Source organism: Elephas maximus, chromosome Y, assembly GCF_024166365.1.
Source record: "Elephas maximus indicus isolate mEleMax1 chromosome Y, mEleMax1 primary haplotype, whole genome shotgun sequence".
Classification (NCBI taxonomy): Eukaryota; Metazoa; Chordata; class Mammalia; order Proboscidea; family Elephantidae; genus Elephas; species Elephas maximus.
The window spans coordinates 14,090,150-14,114,510 of record NC_064847.1 but is presented as its reverse complement, the minus strand read 5'-3'; the positions used below and the strand labels follow the sequence as shown (position 1 = coordinate 14,114,510).

General features: G+C 38.2%; 1 protein-coding gene across 1 annotated transcript in view; it reads left to right on the top strand.

The window, feature by feature from the left end:
* The first annotated feature begins 2,858 nt into the window (after positions 1-2,858).
* Positions 2,859-24,361, top strand: part of LOC126069864 (eukaryotic translation initiation factor 2 subunit 3, Y-linked) — a 64,881-nt gene continuing 43,378 nt past the window's right edge. The window contains exons 1-11 of the mRNA XM_049873498.1: positions 2,859-2,927; positions 3,519-3,582; positions 4,933-5,060; positions 5,151-5,272; positions 9,064-9,158; positions 10,550-10,708; positions 11,711-11,845; positions 14,591-14,685; positions 15,068-15,212; positions 19,244-19,413; positions 20,928-21,100. Coding sequence (XP_049729455.1) covers positions 2,859-2,927; positions 3,519-3,582; positions 4,933-5,060; positions 5,151-5,272; positions 9,064-9,158; positions 10,550-10,708; positions 11,711-11,845; positions 14,591-14,685; positions 15,068-15,212; positions 19,244-19,413; positions 20,928-21,100 — 1,355 coding nt within the window. The remainder of the gene's footprint in view (positions 2,928-3,518; positions 3,583-4,932; positions 5,061-5,150; positions 5,273-9,063; positions 9,159-10,549; positions 10,709-11,710; positions 11,846-14,590; positions 14,686-15,067; positions 15,213-19,243; positions 19,414-20,927; positions 21,101-24,361) is intronic.

The window sequence follows — 24,361 nt, the reverse complement described above, 5'->3', positions numbered from 1 at the left end:
GAGGGCTGAGTTTCACTGTCTAGTGACTTTGGAGAGACCACTGCCTTGAGGAGGGATATTAATATACCAAAACACTGAATAAGGTAGTATATAGTATAGTATAAACTTCCAAATCAAGCTGCTTGGCTATGCATTTCAGCTGCACTACTCATTCGCTGCTGAGCAAATAATCCGAGAAGCTGGCGATATAAAGAATAGGGCATCGTACTGGAGACTCATTAACAACCTGTGTTACGCACATGATACAACCCGTGTTATGCACATGATACAACCCTGCTTGCTGAAAGTCAAGAGGACTTGGAGCACTTACTGATGATCAAAGACCACAGCCTTCAGTATGGATTGCACCTCAAGATAAAGGAAACAAAACATCACAAATGGACCAATCAGTAACATCATGATAAATGGACAGAAGATTGAAGTTGTCAAGGATTTCATTTTACTTGGGTCTGCAATCAATAATGATGGAAACAGCAGATCAAGAAATCGAAAGACACATTGCATTACGCAAATCTGCTGCAAAATACCTCTTTAAAGTGTTAAAAAGCAAAGATGTCACCTTCAGGACTAAGGTGCACCTGACCCAAGCTGTGGTGTTTTCAGTCACCTCGTAAGCATGCAAAAGCTGGATGATGAGTAAGAAAAACAGAAGAATTGATACCTTTCAACTGTGGTGTTGGCAAAAAATATTGACTATACCATGGACTGTCAGAAGAACAAAAAAATCTGTCCTGAAGAAGTACAACCAGAATCCTCATTAGAAGCAAGTATAGGGAAACCGTGTCTCAAACATACTTTGGACATGTTACCAGGGGGGATCACTCCGTGGAGGACACCACGCTTGGTAGAGGGTTAGCAAAAAAAGAGGAAGACCCTCAACGAGATGGACTGACACAGTGGCTGCAACAACAGGGCTCAAATGTAACAATGATTGTGAGGATGGTGCAGGACCAGGCAATGCTTCATTTAGTTGAACATAAGGTAGCTATAAATTGGAACTCACTCAATGGCATCTAATAACAACATTAGCCAGAGGAGTTTGGCAAGATAAGCTTTCTGGGATTGTTTCTCAACAATAAACTGGGAATCTACCTGAATACACTGTTACAAAGACTAAATAAAACCAGTATTTGTAAAGCAGATTTACAGTTATTTAACTGTACTTAAGTTTTTATTGGAAACTCAGGTGGCTAAGTGGTTATGTACTACAGCTACTAACCAAAAAGACAGCAGTTTGAGTCCACCAGGAGTTCCTTTGAAACTATGGGGTAGGTCTTCTCTGTCCTAGAATGTTGCTATGAGATGGAATCGACTCGATTGCATGGGGTTTGTTTTTTTTTAATTTTCATTCGAAATACTTGTTTATAAATAAAAAAGTTTGTAAGATACAGAAATGTTTGAGAAAAACAAAATCATATGCAACTTTATGCAATTAGAGATAACCATTGTTAGCATCGTTTCACCTCTACTTTTTAAACACATAATGGGAAAAGGATTAATTTGAAAGTGTCTTTAAATTTTAAGATATTAATTTTATTAACCTTGCTATGAAAGAAGGGGTTTTCTTGGATCTGCTTTAACAAAATCCTTCTAACTTTGGGTGCTTTGATGCCGTGTGGCTTCTCCCTCTGCTAATTCCTTATGTAGTCTACTGTCACCAGGGACTTACAGCCAACACAGCCAAGAACTGCTTGACCGTTATCAGACAAAGCCTTACCTGGCAATGATGAGTGTGGCTCAACTGGGAGCTGCTCAGACCAAGCACAGTCTGCCCCCTTCTGTCCACTGTCCTCAAAGCGCTGGGTATGGCTCGAAGCAGTCAAACCCAGTTTACTTGCCTATATATCCAGCAAAAAATGCCATTTGTTTTACTGCATCTGGTGTCCTCATAACCTAAGTAGTCCAAAATGTCTGTAAGTACTTTCTGTGAAAAACAGTATAAAAAGTTCTGCCTCCCTTTGCTGGAGAGCTTGATCTGAGGTATACACCTCCTTGCTCCTTGCCTGGTCACGTACAATAAACGCTCTTCCTACTCACCTTGGTATGTTTTTATTGACATGAAGCTGCCACTGAGGGAAACTTGCTTTAGGTAACAGAACCACCTTCTTGGCCCTAGAAACCTATCTCAGGAAATAAGGTCTTTGCTTTTGTCATTCTGGCGCCTCTGAGCCTTTCCCCCAAACTATCCCTAACGGGTATTTTTAATAAAAAAAATTAGAAATTAAAAAACAAAAACAAACAAAAACCACTGCTGTCCAGTCGATTTGGCGTCATAGCGACCCTGTAGGAAAGACTAGAACTGCCTCATAGTGTTTCCAAGGAGCAGCTGGTGGATTCAAACTGTTGACCTTTTGGTTAACAGCCGCAGCTCTTAACACCTATGCCACTAGGATTTCCAAATAGAGATACCTGTGCATGCACCAGGCTGCCCTCCCTGAAGCTCCTCACAGACGGGCGCGGAGCCCGAGCCAACCTCGCCTCAACCAATTATAAAACTCAGTATACCAACAACGATGTTCCATCTTTTCTCTGCTCTCACATCCCCAGGTAGGACCCCACCAGGAACAGAAATGACCTCTGCCCGGAACCGCGCGTATTTGGCGTCATAATCAGCAATGCAGGGGACCTTTCTTGGGCTGCCTTCAGCGTTGCCTGCACAAATATCCCAGGGGTCTGCGATTAGTAGATTCGGAAAATTGCATCGTGTATCTTAGTGAGCCCCTGCTGCACCAATTCTCTGCCTTTCCTAGGCTTGGGCCCTTGTCTGTCTTCCCACCTCCGCTCCCCCGCCCTTTTAACAAGAGGGCCTGCATGCTGTCAGGCGGTATCGTGGGCGACTTCCTTCCTCTCTGGGCAAGATGGCGGGGGGCGAAAGTGGAGTTACTCTAGGGCAGCCTCATCTTTCTCGCCAGGATCTCGCCACTTTGGTGAGGTTTAGCTTTGGGGGGACGCGGAATGAGGTTGGGAGTGGGGGTGGTCTGCTCTCCTGGAGGCGTTGGGGTTAGGCGGTGCCGGGCCCTACAGAGCCTCAGTTAGGAGAAAGCCGCGGATCTGGACGCGGTAAGCCGTGCTCGGGCTTCGCACGTGGGCTTGGTGTGGGTGTGTGCGGTTGTGGTACTTCCAGCTCCAGAAGGATTCGGCTCATAGTCAAGGTGTGAAATGCCGGCAAGGCTTTCATTTATGAAAGCCTGGAAAGAGGGGGCCTGTATGACGGCCTTGATTTATAAAGTCCATGGAAGTATCTGCACTCATCGATGTTGATTCTCTTTAGATTGGAGATTTCGGAATTCTAGACCTACTATACGCAGTCAATGGAAATCATTTTTTATTTTTTTAACGATGAAATGCTCCTAGGGCTTCCCAGCCCTAAGATTCAGTTTTTCAAATGAAGACTGCTTTTGCCGGAAAGGCGCTTCCTATAGCCAGTTATATATAGGTCGTTGCTGGCTGTAAATGACAAAGTCAAAGGAAAAGTCCTAGTTTGTCGTACATACCATAATAAAATTGTTTCATTACAGGATGTTAACAAGTTAACTCCACTTTCCCGCGAAGTTATCAGCAGACAAGCCACAATTAATATAGGTAAGAATAACTGAATACGGAGTGGTTGAGTTGACTCGCCTCATCTCCAGCAAGTGATTTTAACCTCTTTTTGGGGTGATTATGCGAGATTTTAGATATTCGAGAAATACATTTGAGAGTTTGTGAGTAAAGAATCTGCTGGATGTCTTGGTAAGTTCAAAGAATGCTCCCTATTTCTAATTTCTTGTTGTTAAGATGCTTTGGATTCCGGTTTTGATTAATACTGACCCATGTGACAGTAGAGCTGTACCTTGGCTGATCACCAGTTCTTTCTCCTGTGGAGCTGCCACCGACCTGGTTTGCAGCCTATCACTGTAAACATTGTGCCACTAGGGCACCTTTCTTACAAGATGGCAAGGAAAGACAAGATTCATGAAAAGGCAGCATGTGATAATGTTTACTTCACAGGATTATTATAAGTGTATGGTTTGTGAAGATCTTATTTGATATGTAAACTGGTATTAAAGGGACTCTATCTTTTTGTTATCCTTAGTAATTTAGAGAAGTTCACTTTTGTTATTTATTTTTATCATGCTTTAAATGAAAGTTTACAGTTCAAGTTAGTTTCTACTGCAAAAATGTATACAATATTATCTGAGTCTAGTTGCTCGCTGTATAATATGACAGCACTAAGCGTACATTTTGGTATGTAAGGTATGTACAAACAATAAACCCCAGTAAGATTGTCGTAAAGTTATTTAAAAGTTGAAAGATGCTAGTGTTAACATCATTATTATAACTAAACTCAGGTTTTCATGGATTTCTTGTTTTTTGGTGTCAGGGATTTTCATACCTATTTACTTCACTGCTAGAAAGTTTCTCAGCATACAATGTTTTGTGTACCTTTCACAAACTATTTTAGGTGTAGGTAATTTTTTCTGAAATTAGTAACAAGTTGAATACCTTTTGTTACATTGAGTATGTTTTTAAATATACTCGGTGACATGGACACTGCTCTTCAAAGTGAACAAGTTGGAACAAGTTTTGGGTAGGAAAAGATATTTGGGAATTACAAATGAAATTATTATCGGTTATAGATTGACAAAGGAACCCTGGTGGTACAGTGATTAAGGTCTTGGCTGCTAACCGAAGGTCAGGGTTTCAAATCTACTATCTGTTCCATAGGAGAAATGTGGCAGCCTTATTCCACAAAAATTACGGCCTTAGAAACCTTTTGGTGCAGTTCTGCTTTGTCCTGAACGGTCTTTATGAGTTGGAATCAACTTCAAGGCAACGGGTTTGGTTTTGGTTTGGTATAGCATGACATATTTGCAGTGAGTTATTTTTTCTAACTGATGAAATATTTGGTGTGGTTGGTTGGATGTAAATTAATATTTTTGTTTTTGTTAGGTACAATTGGTCATGTCGCTCACGGAAAATCTACAGTTGTAAAAGCTATTTCTGGAGTTCACACTGTCAGGTTCAAAAATGAGCTGGAAAGAAATATTACAATCAAGCTTGGATATGCTAATGCCAAGGTGAGTGATATGCAGCGAAACTAGAATCCTTTTTACTGTAATTGCAGACTATACAGATGACACATTCGGCCTTTTCATTGAAACTTTCAGATTTATAAACTTGATGATGCAAGTTGTCCTAGGCCAGAATGTTACAGATCCTGTGGAAGTAGTACACCTGATGAGTTTCCTACAGACATACCAGGAACCAAAGGGAACTTCAGATTAGTCAGGTAATAATTTTGTGCCAAACACACCTTTTTTTTTTTTTTTTTGTGAAGTGCTTTTTGTAATATTTGAGTTATTAAGCAATAATTTAAACTTAAGCTTGATGCAGATGCATGTCTGGTAATATATGGGTAAGGAACTTGAAAGAGTGTTTTCTGGGTAAGAAGGAAGGGTCTTTACAATAATAGTTAAGTTTTATTTTTGTTTTTGTGTATTAATGTTACTTATAATATGAAAGGTACAGTATTTAAAAATGATCACTTGAAAGTTCTCTAAAGGAAAATTACCACTTAAGCAGAATGAAATCTTTAGATTTGATGGTTTCTTTCTCCAGACCTGAGAACATCCTAGACATTCTTAATTGCATTTTAACATATTGGCTTATCCCTGTCCTGTTTTTAAAATTGTGGTTCTTCATAAGAAGACACTTGACAGCCACCAAGTGCTATATATGGGTGTTAGGAACACCAAGTAAAATTTAGATTACAGCAGTATAAGCATATTGTGTTTTAAAAGGGTAACTAGTTCTGTATGCAGTGCATAGAATAATTTTTTTTAAAGTGCTGCCGTCTTCGTATTAGACTGGCAGTTGTACTTAGCTTTTCAAGGTGTGAGAGATACTTTGATAAATTCCTTTTTCTCTCTTCTGTTAATACACTTTTTGGTTCAAGTATTTTCATCATGCGATCACAGGTTTTCCTGTGGACTCATATTAAAAAACTCTTAAGCTTTTTCTGGTAATTTTTAAAGAATTGCAGTAAAATTAGTCTAAAATCTATATGTTCTTAATACATTTTATTATTAAAATCGTTTAGCACCTAAAATTACAAATCTTCGCACATTGTTCTATTGCCTAGGGCTCCCATAACAAAAAAGAATAGACATTTATTTTCTCAGTTCAGGAGGCTAGAAGTCCAAGTCGAGGTATTAGCCTTGTAGGCTCAGAGCTGTTCTGGTCTCTCTCCTAGCTTTCCTGATTGCTGGCAATCCTTGATCTTCTTTGCATTTATAGATTCATTTGCTTTCATTGTTGGCATTGGTAGAGCTATGCTTTCCCTGTTAGCTCTAGGGGAGGGGGTCCTTCATCATCTCTTTTAGCTTTTAGCTTGTGGACAGGTCCTCATATGGTGTCTTCCTCCTGTGTAACTCCTTTTAAGAAAAAAAAAAAAGAGATTTGAATATTCACATCAAATATAGTTTTCCCCATCCGTCCCTCCCCTCTCCCTAGTAATCATCAATCATGTTTTGTCCGCATGGATTGACCTGTTCTAGATGTTCCTTCCTGTAAGTAGGATCTTGTGGTGTTTGTCCTTTTATGTCTTGACTTGTTTTACGTAGATTATTTTGGTTCTTCCACGTGGTAACGTGTATCAGAACTTCATTATAGCTGGATAATATTCATTGTGTATATATACTAGTATTTGTACATTCGTCTGTTGATGGGCTCTTGAGTTGTTTCCACCTTTTGGCTATTGTAAATAATGCTGCAGTGAACACTGAGGTACTTGCGTGTTTTTGAGTAGCTGCCTTCAGTCCCCAAGTGATGTTTAGGAGTAAAGCTGCTGAATCATGTAGTATTTATATGTTTTACTGCTGTAGAGACCACGAAGGTCTTTTCCATAGGGCCTGTACCATTTTAATTTCCGTGAGCACGATTCCCATTTCCGCACATTTTTGCTGACACTTATTTTCTGTTTTTTGATAATAGCTGTTCCTAATGGTGGCAGTTCATATCTTACTGTGATTTTGACCCACATTTTTCAATGACTAATGATGTTAACCATCTTTTTATGTACTTTTGGCCATTTGTATGTCTTTGGAGAATTGTCTGTTCATGTTTAATTGACTCCTTAGTCTTTGTTGTTGAGTTTTAAGAGAGCTTTATGAACTCTGGATATGTGGTTTCCACATACTTTATTCCGTTCTCTAGGTTGTCTCTTTACTCTCTTAATGTCCTTGATGTACAAAAATTGGTAAATTTTGGTGGTCAAGTTTCTGTTTTCTCCCATGTCGTGTGCATATTTTGTCTCATATCTAAAAATCCACTCCCTGAAAGAAATATCTTGACACTTTACCCCTATAAAAGTTTTATGGTTTCATCTCTATTTTTATGGTCATTGATAAACTTTTGAGGTGATTTTTATAAGTGGTGTGATGTATAGATCTGGACTCATTTTTTCGCATGTGTAAGTCTGGTCGTTCCAGCACTGTTTGTTGAAGAGACTTTCCTTTCCCTTATTGCTAGATTTAGCATCATTATCAAAAATCAGTTGGCCATAGATGCATAGTTTTAATTTTGCATTCTGAGTTCTGTTCTCTTGGTCTATGTGTTGATCTTTATATCAGTATAGCACTGCTTGTGTTAGTATAGCCTTGTAGTGTGTTTTAAAATCAGGAGGTGTGGGTCCTACTTCTTTTTTTTTTATGATTGTTTTGGATATTCAGGGCCACTTTAAATTTCATGTGAATTTAAGGATCACCGTTTGTAATTCTGCAAAAAAGTCTTAGAATTTTAATAGGAATTGTGTTATATCTGGGGTCCTGTTAGCATAGTGGTTAAGAGTTTGGCGGCTAACCAAAAGGCCCGCAGTTCAAATCCACAAGCCACTCCTTAGAAACCCTATGGGGCAGTTTTATTCTGTCCTGTAGGTTCACTATGAGTCAGAATTGACTCGATGGCAACAGATTTGGTTTTGGTTTGCTTTTTCTGTGGATCACTTCACAAGAGTTGACATCTTAACAATAGTAAGCCAACAGATCCATGAACATGAAATATTTTTCCGTTTGTTTAGATGTCTTTTGATTCATTCAGCTCTGTTACATAGTTTTCGTTTACCTCTTTGGTTACATTTATTTCTAGGTATTTTATTTTTTTCATAGTTTGCTTTTCAGATTGTTCATTGCTGGTGTGTGTAAAGGGAAAACTGATTTCTCTGTGTTGATCATGTACCCTGAAATTTTGCTAAATTTGTTCATTAGCTGAAATGGCTTTCTTGCAGATACTTGGCAATTTTATATCCTCATGTCACCTGTGAATAGAAATAGTTCTACATTTCCATTTGGGTGACTTCCAATTTCTTTTTCTTTTCTAATAACTGGCGAGGACTTTTAGTGCAATGTTCAATAACCTATTGCCACTGAGTCAGTTCTGATTCATAGTGACCCTGTAAGATAGTAGAATTGCCCATAGGGTTACCAGGAGTGGCTGGTGGGTGCAAACTGCTGGCCTTTTGGTTAGCAACCTGAGCTCTTAAACACTGCATCATTAAGGCCTAAAAAAGCACGGTAGAGAAAATCAATGAAAAAAAAATTCTTCAAAAAGCTAAAAAAATTGACAGACTGCTATCAAGACTTACACATTTAAAAAAGACACAGGTTGCTGATATTTTAATTATTAGAGAAGTTCAGTTTGTAATTTTAAAAATTAACTATTAAATCATACGAGGTGATTTTTTTTTTTTAGTGTGAATCACATATGTCAAAGTCTGTATTTGTGTGTCTTGAATGTCTCCCGGTTATCCACTGCAATATTGACGTGTAATGGTTTTCAAGGCTTTTTAGAGCCTTGTCTTTGAGTAAGTTATATATAAACATAGTTTCTTCTACTTTACAGTGATCAACACCTATTTTATTTTAATAATTTCTCTTCCAGGTTCTGGAAGCGCCAAGTTTTGTAGCCACTTTACTCTGCAGCAATATGAATTGTTTTCTATGTGACTTAACATTAGAAAATCTATGATTTGCATGTTTACATTTTGATAGATATTAAAGTTGATTATTACTTCTCAATATTTAGGCATGTTTCATTTGTTGACTGTCCTGGCCATGATATTTTGATGGCTACTATGCTGAATGGTGCAGCAGTGATGGATGCGGCCCTTCTGTTGATAGGTAATAATGTCTGAATTGGTTTGGATAAATCTAGTGTGGAGCTAGTCCAAGGTGGAATATTTAAAGGGGAACTAGAGCATTTAAGAGCCGTATCATTACCTCCTAAGAGTGACATAAATGGAAACTAAGATATCATTCAGGAAAGCATTCCTCTGCCAGTTTTCACAAAATATTAAACAAGATGGACCTGGACTGATGTCTTACAAGATTTTTTACGGTATCGTGCAAAAAAAAAGAAAAAATTAACAGTGTTAAATCATATAAAGTAATGTATAGTTTCAATTCAAATATTATGTATGTAAGTGTATGTGTGTACTTTTACGTTTTTAATGTTTCTGACCTGTCCACTGCAACATCTACATAGAAGGGTTTAATTTAGATACAAATCGCATTCATTTGAAGTATTGAGGTCTAGACCTTTGCGGAGGTATTCAATGCCATAATTGTGTTTTCTTCCCTATACGGGCTGCCGTGATGATATTGGAGGCTGTAATTTTTCAGCTGAACATTGCCAATTAAGGAAGATGATCTTTGTAATGCTGAACAAAACAATTTTTTAGTAATATATCATAGGTTATCTTTCCAGAGGGTGTTCTCCCCTTTTGTTAATGAATAGTTGTATTTGTTACCTATTGCTGTGCAACATGTTACCCCAAAAATATAGTGACTTAAAACAAACATTTAGTATTTTGAGCTCTGTGGGTTAGGAGCTTGGGTTCCCCTGGCCAGAGGTCTCTTGTGAGGTTGCATTAAAGTGTTTGCAGTGGCTGTAATCATCCCAAGTTAATCTGAGGCTACAGAATCTGTTTCCAGTATAAGCCTTTGTTCCTCTTCATGAGGCCCTCTCACGGTTGTTGCTATGGCAGCTAGTGGTTTGAGAGATCCCTAAGATGGAAACCGGAGCCTTTGTAACCTAATTTGGTAAGTGAGGTTCTGTCACTTCGCAGTGTTCTGTTTGGCAGAAGTTAACAGTTAAGACCACTTAAGGGGAGGAAATTTCTTTCTCTATTTCAGTAGCTTTGTATAGTTTTAATTCATAGACTGCATTAAGTAACTTCCTGTCTTAACTAACCTGGCTCTCAGGACCCAGCATGAGCCAGAATATCCCAGAGACAAGATTAGAGCCTAAGCAGAAGTTGAGAGTAGACCCTGGAAAGACAAATTTACTCATTCCAAGCATTGTGCTTAGGAACAGGAAAGGGTGTCCAAAGGCCTGGAGTTACCAGGGAAATCAGGGGTAGAGTTTAAACAGAGGTGTTTGCACCTTGGTAACTATGTGTAATTTTTTGCCTCGAATAGGGCTGGGACATCCAAACATCTCTGTTAGGTGCTGTCTAGTTCTTATTACTCATTTTATTTTTTATTTTTTTAATTTTTCTTCATTAATATAGCTGGTAATGAATCTTGTCCTCAACCTCAGACTTCTGAACACCTGGCTGCTATAGAAATCATGAAACTGAAACATATTTTAATTCTACAAAATAAAATTGATCTGGTGAAAGAAAGTCAGGCTAAAGAACAGTATGAACAGATTCTGGCATTTGTACAAGGTGAGAAATCATACTGTCTGATAAATTTGAGTTGGTTTTGAGGAGTGTTTAATCTAGGTATTTTTATAGATTATTTTAGTAGATTATTTAAAACAGAGTGTGCTGTGTAACTGATGTCACTGAACAACTTGTGTGGAAATTGTTGAAGGGAACCTCAACTGCTGTGTAAACCTTCACCAAAAACAACAGTTTTTTTAAACTGTACATGTGAGTCATAAGCTCTGTTTCTCTACATGCCACTTAACACCTCTTTTGCTTTTAGTTACTTAATATAAGTAATAAGATTAGCTTTGAATTTGACGTGCTCAAAAACATTTCGGCTAGCAATGAAGTTATGCTTGGAAAACTCCATTAAATTTGTTTTAAAAATCTTTCCCAGTGAAATGAATGAAAGCACTTTTCTTGTTGGTTGGTTGGTTTTTATTTTGCCCTCATTTATTCTCATTAAGTACTTACTTCCAGAACTGGAATGACTAGGATTTAATCTTTATAGTATCCCTTTTTTTAGCAGCAGAATATTTTTCGTTTTGGGGAAGACATGACATGTTTCATTTTTGGCTTTTGATTTCTTGTCCTTATTTCTTGTTGCAAAGATTGACTTTAGAAGCTGTTTATATTAAAAAAAAAGGTTCTGCCTATAAAATCTCATTATGTTTGACATTTAATTAAAGGTCTGTAATTTTATTTTGGTATTTATTGGGGGGTAAATTATGTGGTCTTGGAAATCTTTTTGATTAGCAAAGTCTGTTAGTAATGCTAGTATTTTGTAAGCATTTTTCTTTTTCTTTTCTTTTAAAGGGGCTAGTATTCATTTTCAAAAGAGAGAACAAACTTAGAATATTGCTGTCTTTCTAGACAGAATAACCACTTCCCACTTGTTAACATTTTTGTCAGAATGTTTGGGCATTTTTTTTTTTACTAATTTTTACAGCTGTAAAATAGGCATGTGAAGTGATTTCTGTAAAAATGAAGGATATTATTTTTCTGAATTTTGTCATGTAGGTACAGTAGCAGAGGGAGCTCCTATTATTCCAATATCTGCTCAACTGAAGTACAATATTGAAGTTGTCTGTGAGTACATAGTTAAGAAAATTCCAGTACCTCCAAGAGACTTTACTTCAGAACCCCGACTTATTGGTGAGGATCTAACCTCTTGACCTTTAAGTTTGATCTTTTTTATATTGTGCAGAGGTGTTAGTAAATTACAATCACTGTAAATTTTTTTGAATTTTAAGAAAGGGAGTAGGTATATGAAATACAAGGGAAACTTTTTTTTTTTTTTTTGGATGGTAGCATAGCTTCTATCATCATAGCAAAATGCAAGCTACCACAGTATGACAAATTGAGGGATGGGTGGTAGAAAGGGTATGTATAAAGGTCTAAAAAAAGACTGTTTGCTCTTATCCTCTAGGCTGTCCAGGGAAGGTTCATTGAAATTTGTGTGTCCTCAGCTTTGGACACCCTTCCCCTTCTCATCTCGGCATTCATTCATTCAGTGTGTGCATTCTGAGCACCTGCCATACAGCAGGTGCTGATAACTAAATTTAATGCTGAGTCAGAGGATGGTTTTAGAGTTGGCAGGAGTAGCTCCATGTCTCATTCTTTCTGTGACACAGCAGAAACTCGCCATGCTGAGTGCTGTGGCTTCTGACTATTTAGTCACAGGTCAGAGTACAGATAGGAAAATGTTCCAGCGGCTTTAAAAAACACTTTAATAAAGATAAGAGAGTAAAAGTCTGCCACCCTTGTGGCCATCCTCAGTAAGAACTGGATCCAGGGAAGAGTAAGAAATAAACAAAGCCAACAGTGTGCTGGTTCTCAGTCCTTCCCCTGAGGAGAGCATAGCTGAAGAGTAGAAGCTTAGAGATGAGGGGCTGTGGTGTGTGCCTGGCTTTCCTGAAATGCTTTTGGCAGAAAATGACAGGAATACCTTTGTCATATTTCTCCCTCTACTTTATGGGCCCAAGCAGGGGGAGCAAAACAGTGAGCAGCTGCCCTTGTGTTGTGTGAGAAGTGCAGTTACAGGGAGGTTGTGAAATTTCGTGAAACATTGTTCTGCCTTCAGTCTCCCTCATGTCAAGGTTCTCATGAAAACTCCGGGGAGCTGGTCAGGGTTTCTTGTTGTATGAGATCACATGGCCTGTAGCATGGACATAAATTGGACCCAGATTTAGTGTGTCTATCCAGCCAGCACTCACCTTGTCAGTGGTTTGCACCAGACTACATTAAGAGCCGAGCCTGCAAATGAGGAAGACTTTAGCACCATCCATGAACAACACCCCAGATCCATGCTGAACCCCTCCCTGATGTTGGTTTGTTCTGTTTGTGGAAATAATCTATTCCTGTTGTTCACCGGAGGCTTTCCTAGTTAATTGCCCCGTCTTATTCTGGAGCTTCTGGAAATGTCAGGAAGAAACCATCCCAGCTTATTGACTGACATCAGAACTGACATCTTTCATTTTTGTAGTTTATAGCAAATGGCAATTTTTTTTTTCCTTTCTTAAAAAATGTATTGTGGAAAAATACATCAAAAAAATGCCTTTTTAACCATTTTTAAATGTAACAATTATATTCACCTTGTGTTGCAATAATCACCACTAGGCAAGAGTTTTTGTGTTCAAAAATCTCTTAAGAAGAGTGACAAGGAAGGTGGCTCCCACACCCAGGAGTGTGCTGTCTCACGGAAAGGCCCAGACATGAATGCGCAGGCATCCTTAATACAGACTGCTGGTGACAAGTGAGGCTGTGTGGACTTGGATACACCCAAAGCAGGAGAGTTACAGGGAGCTGGGGAAACATTGCATTTGTGAACGCAGTGGAGTGAAATTAAAGTGTATATATTGATTAATTCTAAGAGTGTATTGGCAATGCTAGATTGTGTTATTAGGTGAGGGAGAAAATTCTTAATATAATAGGAATCATAACCCTTTTTGTGCTGAGTATATGGTGTGTTCTGTGGTCAAGATTAGAGTAACACAATGTTTTCTATGGAAATGTAATGTTTTAGTCAGGAAAGTAGTACTACAGCTTCGGCACAAATGATTTCATTGTAGCATTAACGGAGATTTTTATGTTCATTTTACCTTGGCTTGTGTTAGCAGTTCCGATACTGCTATAATTTAATCATTTAAGCTTGTGGTTCCATAGGGATGTAGGAGCCTTTTCAGAACTGATACTTGAGTCCCTTTTCATCCAGGCCTTCTGTGTTTATGGGAAATCTCTTGGGTTATTGGGATGTACCTTCTTTGTTGAGGATTACTGCTCTTTGTACTGACATGCAGACTGTATTCCTAGAATTGTTTTGGACATTTAAAACTGAGTATGTGTTACAGGGCATACAGAGATGTGTATAAATTTTTGTTTTTACTTCCCACAACCTTGAAGTAAATTTCTGTGTATTGCCTCATTTCTGTCTCTGTTAATGTAATCATATGAGTGTAGGTGTGTGTGTTTGTATGTGTTATTTTCCTTTTTTTTTTTTTAATGGAGATAGGGTTGCACTCTGGAGCTTAATTTTATAACCACTTTTTTTTTTTTTCTTTTAACATTTTTCAGCATCATCCTTCCAAATCATTATTTAACTCTTAGATTCTTTTATAATGGTTGCGTGGTACTGCATAGTGTGAATGTACCGTGGTGTGCCACCTTTTGATCAGATCATTTTTTCCACTATAAGACTGCAGTACTGGTTTTAATAATAATATTTTATTTTGTCACAAAGCCACCTGTATGGTATAATTTTAAGTGGCTACACATTTTCAAAAGTTAACTTTAAAAACTGTTTCTTCTAATTCAGATATCACAATGGTTTTAAAAGATGTAATTTTCCGTCTCTGTTTTCCCTTAACCTCTTTTTTTCTACCTTCTTTCCTTGCCTTCTAGTTATTAGGTCCTTTGATGTCAACAAGCCTGGTTGTGAGGTTGATGATCTTAAGGGAGGTGTAGCTGGTGGTAGTATTCTAAAAGGAGTATTAAAGGTAAACTGGTCTTTAATCTTTTGTCATCTTCTTAGCCAGAAAAAAAAATTTTTTTTAATCGGTAAAGCAAATCTAAAACTTGAAGTATTTTAAAAATATATTTTTTATTTACTACCATATCTTTTAAAAGTGTGTTTTAGCTGAATCATAGGTTTTTGTGGAAATATAATGTTTTGTAAATAGTTATTTATAATTTGTTGGTTGTGACTTCATAAAAAATTTCTCACATTTTTAGTTTTTTTTTTTTTTTAATGATGTGTGAAATAATTTTTACAAATAGAGGAAGTCTTGCCTTTTTAGTTTAAAACTCTCTGGACTTTTTGCCTGCAAATGGTTAATTGTATTGACCCAAATATTTTAATTACTTATTTGTATATTTCAGGTGGGCCAGGAGATAGAAGTCAGACCTGGTATTGTTTCCAAAGATGGTGAAGGAAAACTCATGTGTAAACCAATATTTTCCAAAATTGTATCACTTTTTGCAGAGCACAATGATCTTCAGTATGCTGCTCCAGGGGGTCTTATTGGTAAGGATTTTACTTTCATCTGTAAACTTTTATTTGTGATTGTTCATAGTATTTTCGTATGAAATGGATTACCCAAGAGGATATGTCCATAAGTAGATATTTTAATCTATGAGGCACATGGGGCCTCCATAAGTCCGAATAAACTCAAGAGCAACTAACAACAGCAACAACATGGAAGGGTGGGATGGAGAGATGTTGATGTGGCTATGTTACTGATTTTAGGTATTTTTTGCAGAAAATTATTTTTATGCTTTAAAGATGCATGAAATACATATAGATGTTTTGGTTTTATATATGGTATAGCTTCAGCAGTAACAGACTTTTATGATTTAGCATTTACTCTTAATCACTAGATATACATATATGTATATATAGAACACATATTTTACCTACCCAGTTTTTGCACTAGAAATCGTTACGTTTAGTGTGCTTTCTTATAAATGGAAAGTTGTCCACAGGTAGCATCTGGATTGTGTCAGATCTTATTTATACTGGTGGTGAGAATAAAAGAGAACGTAGTTTCTGTTTTGTACAACTTGCTGAAATAACTTTGTTTCTAGTCCCAGGGAATTAAAAGGTTTTGTGAGAGTTTATAGTTTTAAGAGTTTCTACTACCTTTCACCTTTGTATTAGAGAAGAAAATATTAGGTGAAGGAAGAATTTGTCCTTTGGTTCTCTGTTTTCACACCTGTATATCTTAAATTTATAACGTGGCAACTCTGGAAATTGGATTCTTCTGCTTTCAGAGGGTTTGTTGTTGCAGCTTGCTGTGGTAGTTGTGGTTTGTTTCTTTAGTGACTTTTTTGTTGTTTGTCGCCGTGAAGTTGATTCCAACTTATGATTTCTCCAGGAGTGCGAAGTAGAAGTGTGCTTCATAGGGTTTTCAAAGCTGTGACCTTTCGTAAGCAAATAACTAGGCCTGTCTTCTGAGGTTTCTCTATATGGGTTCAAACCACCAACTTTTTGACTAGTAGTCAAGCACTTAACCATTTCTGACCTAATTCTTTAAGGTGGGTATTCTTTGTTCTTTGTGGCTGCTGAAATCAGTTGTTAGCTTAATGGTTAGCTAGTGATCAAACATAGATTTCCTTAAACACCTACAACAAGTAAATCTCCCAGTCTTTGCCAAGGGGCTCTGCGTGTGTTTTGGGGCATGCCTTTAACACTCACCAGGAAGTTGACAACTTTGCCTTAGCATTTATTTCATGTTTGCACAGACACTCCAGGTCGGCCAGAAGTGAGACCTTAGAGTTTCTCAGTCTTTTCTGATGTTAGAGCTTTTCAGAGACCCCTAGGGATGTTCTAAAGCTTTTCCTTTTAACCTTTTTGTATTGTTGTTGCTAGGTGCCATCCACTTGGTTCTGACTCACAGCGACCCTATGCACAACAGAATGAAACACTGCATGGCCCTGCACCATCCTCACAGTTGTTGCTGTGCTTAAGCCCATCGTTGCAGCCACTGTGTGAATCCATTTCTTTGACGTTCTTCCTCTTTTCCTATGACCCTCTACTTTACTTAGCATGATGTCCTTTACCAGGAACTGACCCCTCCTGATAATGCATCCAAAGAATGTGAGACGTAAGCTCACCATCCTTGTTTCTAAGGAGCTTTCTGGTTGTACTTCTTCCAGGACAGATTTGTTCGTTCTTTTGACAGTCCACGGTGTATAGTCAACAGTGTTCACCAACACCATAATTTAAAAGCATTAATTCTTTGGTCTTCCTTAGTCATTGTCCAGCTTATGAGGCAGTTGTCCACGCGTATGAGGCAGTTGAAAACACTATGACTTGGGTCAAGTTCATCTTAGTCCTCAGGTGACCTCTTTGCTTTTCAACACTTTAAGGAGGTCTTTTGCGGCAGATTTGCTTAATGCAGCGTGTCTTTTGGGATCTTGATGACTGCTCCCATGACTATTGATTGCAGATCCAAGTGAAACGAAATCCTTTACAACTTCAGTCTTCTCCGACTCATAGTCGCTGTTTATGTTGGTGAAAGAAGGTATTTGCAATGAAGAAATTGTTGATCTTGCGAAATTTAATCATGCCATCTCCGGCATCATTTTTATCACCAAGTCTGTATTTTCCAACTACTGATTCTTCTTTATTTCCAACTTTTGCATTGCAATTACCAGTAATTATCAGTACATCCTTATTGCATGTTCGATCAACTTCATATTGCAGAAGCTGGTAAAAATCTTTAATTTCTTCATCTTTGGCCTTAGTGTTTGGTACATAAATTTGAATAATAGTTGTATTAACTGGTCTTCCTTGTAGGTGAATTGATAGTATGCTGTCACTGACAGCGTTGTACTCCAGGATAGATACTGAAATGTTCTTTTTTGCAAAGAAAGCAACAGCATTCATCTTTAAGTTGTTATTCCTGGCATAGCAGACCATATCATTGTCCTATTCACAGCGGCCAATACCAGTCCGTTTCAGCTCACTAATGCCTAGGATATCAATGTTGATGCGTTCCGTTTCATTTTTTGACCATTTCCAATTTCCTTAGATTCATACTTTGTACATTCCATGTTGCTGTTATTAATAGATATTTGCAGCTGTTTGTTCTTATTTTTGGTAGTGCCACATCAGCAAGTGAAGGTCCTGAAAGCTTGACTCCTTCCACATTAAGGTTGGCTCTGCTTTGAGGGGCAGCTCTTCCCCAGTCATCTTTTGAGTGCCTTCCACCCTTCCAAAGTGATAGATCTCCACGCATCTGTCAGTTTGTTGTAGTGTGAGGGCTTGTGTGTTGCTGTGATGCTAGGAGCTCTGCCACCAATATTCAGACACCAGCAGGGTCACCCATGGAGGACAGGTTTCAGCTGAGCTTCTAGACTAAGACAGACTAGGAAGAAGGACCTGGCGATCTACTTGTGAAAAGAATTAGCCAGTGAAAACCTTACAAATTAGCAGTGGAACATTATCTGATATAGTGCCAGAAGATGACCCTCTCAGGTTGAAAGGCATTCAGAATACCACTGGGGAAGAGCTGCATCCTCAAAGCGGAGTCTGCCTTTAAGCTCGTTGTATAGTCTGTTGTTTTGCCTCAGCTATTATCTACAGATGGAGCTATGGTGGTATAGTGTTGAAGAGGTACGGCAAGCTACAGCTGCTAACCAAAAGGTCGGAATTTCAGATCCACCAGGTGCTCCTTGGAAACACTATGGGGCAGGTCTTCTCTGTCCTGTAGGGTTGCTATGAATCAGACTTTACTGAGCGGCAGCAGTTTTGGTATATAGTCTGTTGTTGTGCCCCAGATGTTACCCACAGATGTTAAAGAAAAATTGCCTCTGATATTTTTGGCAAACTTTCTTGCTTTTCAAAAGGTCTTTTCACTAGGCATACGGACAATGGAATTGAGGATTTAAGAAGCGCCATTACCATTCTCTTCCCTTCAGTGACTGCCAGTCTGCTGATTTTTACCACAAATGTGTAGGTTGGTTGGTTTCTCTGCTAACACAGAGCTGTGGAACGGGGAAAGGCAATGGGGCAAGTTAAAATGCTGCAAAGTTCACTATTTTTACTGAGATTCATTCTTTTGATTGCTGCAAACCTTTGGTTAATTTCCAGATTTTTGGAAAAGGAAAATGGATTCTAACAAATTTAGCCAGCTTTCTTGTTTCTTTTGCATATGTGAGAAGTTTTGGAGGCCCTTACTTCATCGTTTTCACTGATGTTCTTTTTTAGCTATATGTCTCATTTCTCTCTCTCTTTTTTTAATCCTCGCAACTAACAGTTTACTCTATGTAATTACGATTGATTTTTGTTTGTTTTGGTAATAAGAAAATTGATTACATCCACCCCTTACGGATAATTTAAATCAAGAAAATCTTTACTGAAATTTCCAGCAAGTTTCTCATTTTCTTGTCTCTTTAGATAAAACATGAACTATGTTGCTATTACATGAGCATAAGCAGAATATAACTTGTTTAAACATATAGATATAGGCTATAATGATTTAATAAAGTTTCGTTTTTGCAAGCATTTTAAGAAATGAAAAGTTGGAACATAGACATTTTATTTTGTATTAGGAGTTGGAACAAAAATTGACCCCACTTTGTGCCGGGCTGACAGAATGGTGGGGCAGGTACTTGGTGCAGTTGGAGCTTTACCTGAAATCTTCACAGAATTGGAAATTTCCTATTTCCTACTCAGACGGCTTCTAGGTGTGCGCACTGAAGGCGACAAAAAAGCAGCAAAGGTAAATGCTTTTCATAATGCCTATTTAAAAAAAGAGACAAGTAGTGATGTTACTGTCCATTTTGAGTTTCATTCTTCTACAGTTAAGAAAAACAAAAAAGAAAAAGTGAATAAAAATTCCTATATATCAATGACCCAATAAACAAAGCTAGTCAAAAGTTAAAAAACAAAGCAAGGGAAATACTTGTCATGTATTACTATTCCTAACGTGCCTTGTGACTTAAAAAATAAAAATTGTCAGCTCTTAGCGAGGATATAAGGAAAAAAGCATTCAAAATGAGAAAGTGTAAATTCATAGCATAATTTTTTTAATCAATTTGATTGTTACCAGAATTTCGAAAGTGCAAGCACTTAGCCCCAATAATTTCACTGCAGAGATTTTGTTTTTGTTTATTGCTTTTTCATTTTTTAATAACACTAGGAAAATATATCATTTTACAGAGAATGAGGGAGGTTGTGTGTATTTTGACATTAAAGGATATCCAAGATATTAAGCTTCTGGAGAGAAAAACAGAAGAGCAATATAGAGTTCTATATTGCCTGTTTTGACACTGGGCTAATGAAACTTAGATTTGTCATGTTTTTTAAATAAGGCTTATTTTTCTTACTTTCCAACTTTCAGTAACACATGAAGCCCTTAAAAATACTGATCTGAATTTGGGCACTAGGCTATAAATGAAGGCAAAAGCAGTAATAGACTAACCCATTGCCATTGAGTTGATTCAACTCATAGAAACCATGTATAATGGAGTAGATCTGCCCCAAAGGGTTTTCAAGGCAGTAATCTTTACAGAAGCAGATTGCTATATTTTTCTCCTGCAGAGCAGCAGGTGGGGTCAAACCACCAACCTTTCAGTTAGCAGCTGAGCGCTTAACTTGTGCACCACCAGTGCTCCTTATAGGACTGATATCTAATAATTCACTTATGTGGTAGGTGTTTCTCAATTTTATAAAAGCTCAGAACATTTCAGTACGTACCTTAGGTTACATAAGTGGAATTAAACTTTGAGAACCCAGTTAACTGTTTTATTACTCTTGTCCAGCTGCACGCTCCACGAAAGTTTGTGACTTCTTTCTTCCACACAGCAACATGAGAATTTTAAAGTTTTCTTCCATTGGTCTCTTCTATATTTACTAGCTTATTTTAGAGGTGGGCCTTATATAACTGTATTGATTGCCAAATGAGCTGTTTTCCGCATATAAACTATGTATGCAGTGAATCTTTGAGATGAACTCAGTGGGACTGCGTTGTTTCTCTGCATCTCACAAGTTTTCCCCCTTTGACAGGATGTAGTCTTACCACTTTTCTGTCATTCATTTTTGTGGAAGACATTTGAACTGGCCTTCACTGACAGGTTTCTGCCTTTTGCAAGTTCCAGCTTTCACAGGTTTCACAGTAATTCAAATCCCAAAATAATGAAATATCCTACAGAAATTTGCAAATTCGCACTTAATTATTAAAATGCATTTTCTTTGTTTAGAGATTTGTGGTTTTTTCCTAATTTATTTCCATAGGTGCAGAAGCTATCTAAGAATGAAGTGCTTATGGTGAACATAGGATCCCTGTCAACAGGAGGAAGAGTTAGTGCAGTGAAGGCTGATCTGGGCAAAATCGTTTTGACTAATCCTGTGTGCACAGAAGTAGGAGAAAAAATTGCCCTTAGCCGAAGAGTTGAGAAACACTGGCGGTAAGTTAGCATAGCCAGTATCTAATTTAAAAAAAAAAAAAAAAAGAATTTTTTTCTTGTGGGACTTAATTCTTCTCTATTTTTTTTTTTTTAATTTTTATTGTGCTTTAAGTGAAAGTTTACAAATCAAGTCAGTCTCTCATACAAAAACTTATATATGCCTTGCTACATACTCCCGATTGGTCTCCCCCTAATGAGACAGCCCGCTCTCTCCCTCCACTCTCTTTTCGTGTCCATTTCACCAGCTTCTAACCCCCTCTACCCTCTCATCTCCCCTCCAGGCAGGAGATGCTAACATAGTCTCAAGTGTCCACCTGATCCAAGAAGCTCACTACTCACCAGCATCCCTCTCCAACCCATTGTCCAGTCCAGTCCCTGTCTGAAGAAGTTGGCTTTGGGAATGGTTCCTGCCCTGGGCCAGCAGAAGGTCTGGGGGCCATGACCACCAGGGTCCTTCTAGTCTCAGTCAGACCATTAAGTCTGGCCTTTTCACGAGAACTTGGGGTCTGCATCCCACTGCTGTCCTGTTCCCTCAGGGGTTCTCTGTTGTGTTCCTTATCAGGGCAGTCATTGGTTGTAGCCAGGTACCATGTAGTTCTTCTGGTCTCAGGCTAGTGTACTCTCTGGTTTATGGGGACTTTTCTGTCTCTTGGGCTTATAATTTCCTCATGTCCTTGGTGTTCTTCATTCTCCTTGGGGACTTAATTCTTGATGGTGTATAGATACAAATACTTTTTCTTGAATCCAGGAGTTCTTGTAGCTTTAATTCTTGGCTATGTATTTATTTATTGTACTTTACATGGAGGTTTACAGGAAAAACCAGTTTCTCATTAAACAGTCAGTACACATTGTTTTATGACATTGGTTAACAACCCTGCGACATATCAGCATTCTCCCTTCTCAGGCTTGGGTTCCCTATTGACAGTTTTCCTGTTCCTTCTTGCCTCCTAGTCCTTGCCACTGGGCTGGCACATCCCCTTAGTCTTGTTTTGTTGAATGGGCCTGTTCAATCTTTGGCTGAAGGGTGAACCTCAGAAGTGACTTCATTAATGAGCTGAAAGGGTGTCTGGGGCCATACTGTCAGAGTTTCTCCAGTCTCTGTCAGGCCACCAAATCTGGTTTATCTTTTTGAGTTGGAATTTTGTTCCACATTTTTCTCCAGCTCTGTCTGTGACCCCCTATTGTGATCCCTGTCAAAGCAGTCAGTGGTGGTAGCTGGGTATCATCTCGTTGTACTGGACCCAGTCTGGTGGAGGCCATGGTAGATGTGGTCCATGAGTCCTTTGGACTAATCTTTCCCTTGTATTTTTAGTTTTCTTCATTCTTCCTTGCTCCTAAAGGGTTGAGACCAATGGAGTATCCTAGATGGCTGCTCACAGGCTTTTAAGACCCCAGATGCTACTCACCTAAGTAAAATTTAGGACATTTTCTGTATTAACTATATTATACCACTTGAGCGAGATGTTCCCTGAGACCGTGATTCCCACAGCCCTCCAGCCAGCAATTCAGTCCCTCAGGGGGTTTGGATGTGTCCATGGAGCTACCATGATCCTACCTTGTACAGGTGGTGATGGTTTCCCCATTATTGTGTACTGTCTTAACCTTCATCAAAGTTAATACTTATCTATTGTCTATGTAGTGTTTTCCCCTCCCTCGTAGCCATCAAAGATTGTTTCTTTTTCAGTGTAAGCTTTTTCATGAGTTTTTACAGAAGTAGTCTCATGTAATATTTGCCTTTTTGTGGTTGACTTATTTCACTCAGATTCATGCATGTTGTGAGATGCTGCACAGATTGATCATTGTTCTTTAGTGTTGTCTAATACTCCCTTGTGAATGTGTACCATAGTTTGTTCCAACCCTCGTTGTTAAGGCTGTACTCAGTGTGTAAACACAGAAACTTCCTTCCCTTCATCTCAGGTCTATTCCTTATAAAATCAAACAATTCTGCTTTAATAAAAACTTCAGATGTCTTTGACTTCTTAAATATACGTAAATCGTTGCTTGTTGGGGGTGAATGTCTCTGAGTGGCACAAATGTTTAGGTCCTCAACTGCTGGCTGGAACATTGAGGGGCTGAGTCCACCTGAGGCACCTAGGAAGAAAGACCTGATGAAGTGCTTTGAAAAATCAGCCATTGAACACCCTGTGGAGCAGTGTTGTACTCTCAAACACGTGGACTCGCTGTAAGAGTCAGCTCGATGACAGTTGGTTTGATTTGGTATATCTTTTTTATTTCTGATCTGTTTGAGAGTAGGTTGCTTGCATTTTGCCCCTTGATCACGTAATACTTCAGTATGCGCTTTCTAAGAATATATTTTCTTTCATAACTGGTTCAGGAATTTAATGTTGATAACATACTAAAATTAATACTTTTTGTTTTTTAATCTGTATAATACCGTATTGTGTTTTTGGTTAAACCTTGACAAAAGCAGTTCCGGCTCTCATTCAGCAATTTCTTCTCAAGTTGTTCAGTGACATTGGTTCCATCCCTTACAATGCATGAGCATCCTCATTATTTCCATTGTTCCATTTCGATTAATCTAGCTTCCCTTCCCCCTTACCTTCTCATCTTTGTTTTAAAGTAATTTATGACTGATCTCATATAGGTGAATTTTTTTTAAAGGAGCACAGTACTTGTGGGTGGTATTCATTATTTTTTAGCCCATTAGTTATTTAGCTGAATCGTGACCGCAGGTTAGTTTTGGTTCAAAGTTTGAAGAGTATCTCAGGGTGGTAGTCTCGATAAGTCCTCCAGTCTCAACTGGTGCTGTAAGTCTGTTTTGTCCGTTTTTAAGAATTTCGAGGTTCTATTCCACATTTTTCTCCCATTCCAACAGGGCCACCTCTTGTGTCCATGGTCAGAACAGTAGTGGTAGCTGGGCAATACTAGTTCATCTGCTCTCAATGTCGATGAGGCCATGGTTTCTGTAGACTGTCCTGTAGACGAGGTTTTTTTCTTTGAGTCTTTGGTTTCCTTCTTTTTCTATTGCCATGTAAGAGTAGAGACTGATAGTTTTATTTTACATGGCTGCTTGCAAGCTTTTAAGACTCTGGACAAGATTAAATTGAGCCAGGCATTAAAAACACTTTTCAATACCTTAAAAATGGGAAATGATGATGCTATGGTGTCACTCAGAATGAATTAAGTTACTAATCCGGGAAAAACCAAAACAGTCAGAAGCCAAGGATGCATGTTTTGCTAGTATTACCTAGCTGTTTCCATCTAAAGAACTTAGAAGCTCAAACTAGGATGTAGAACATA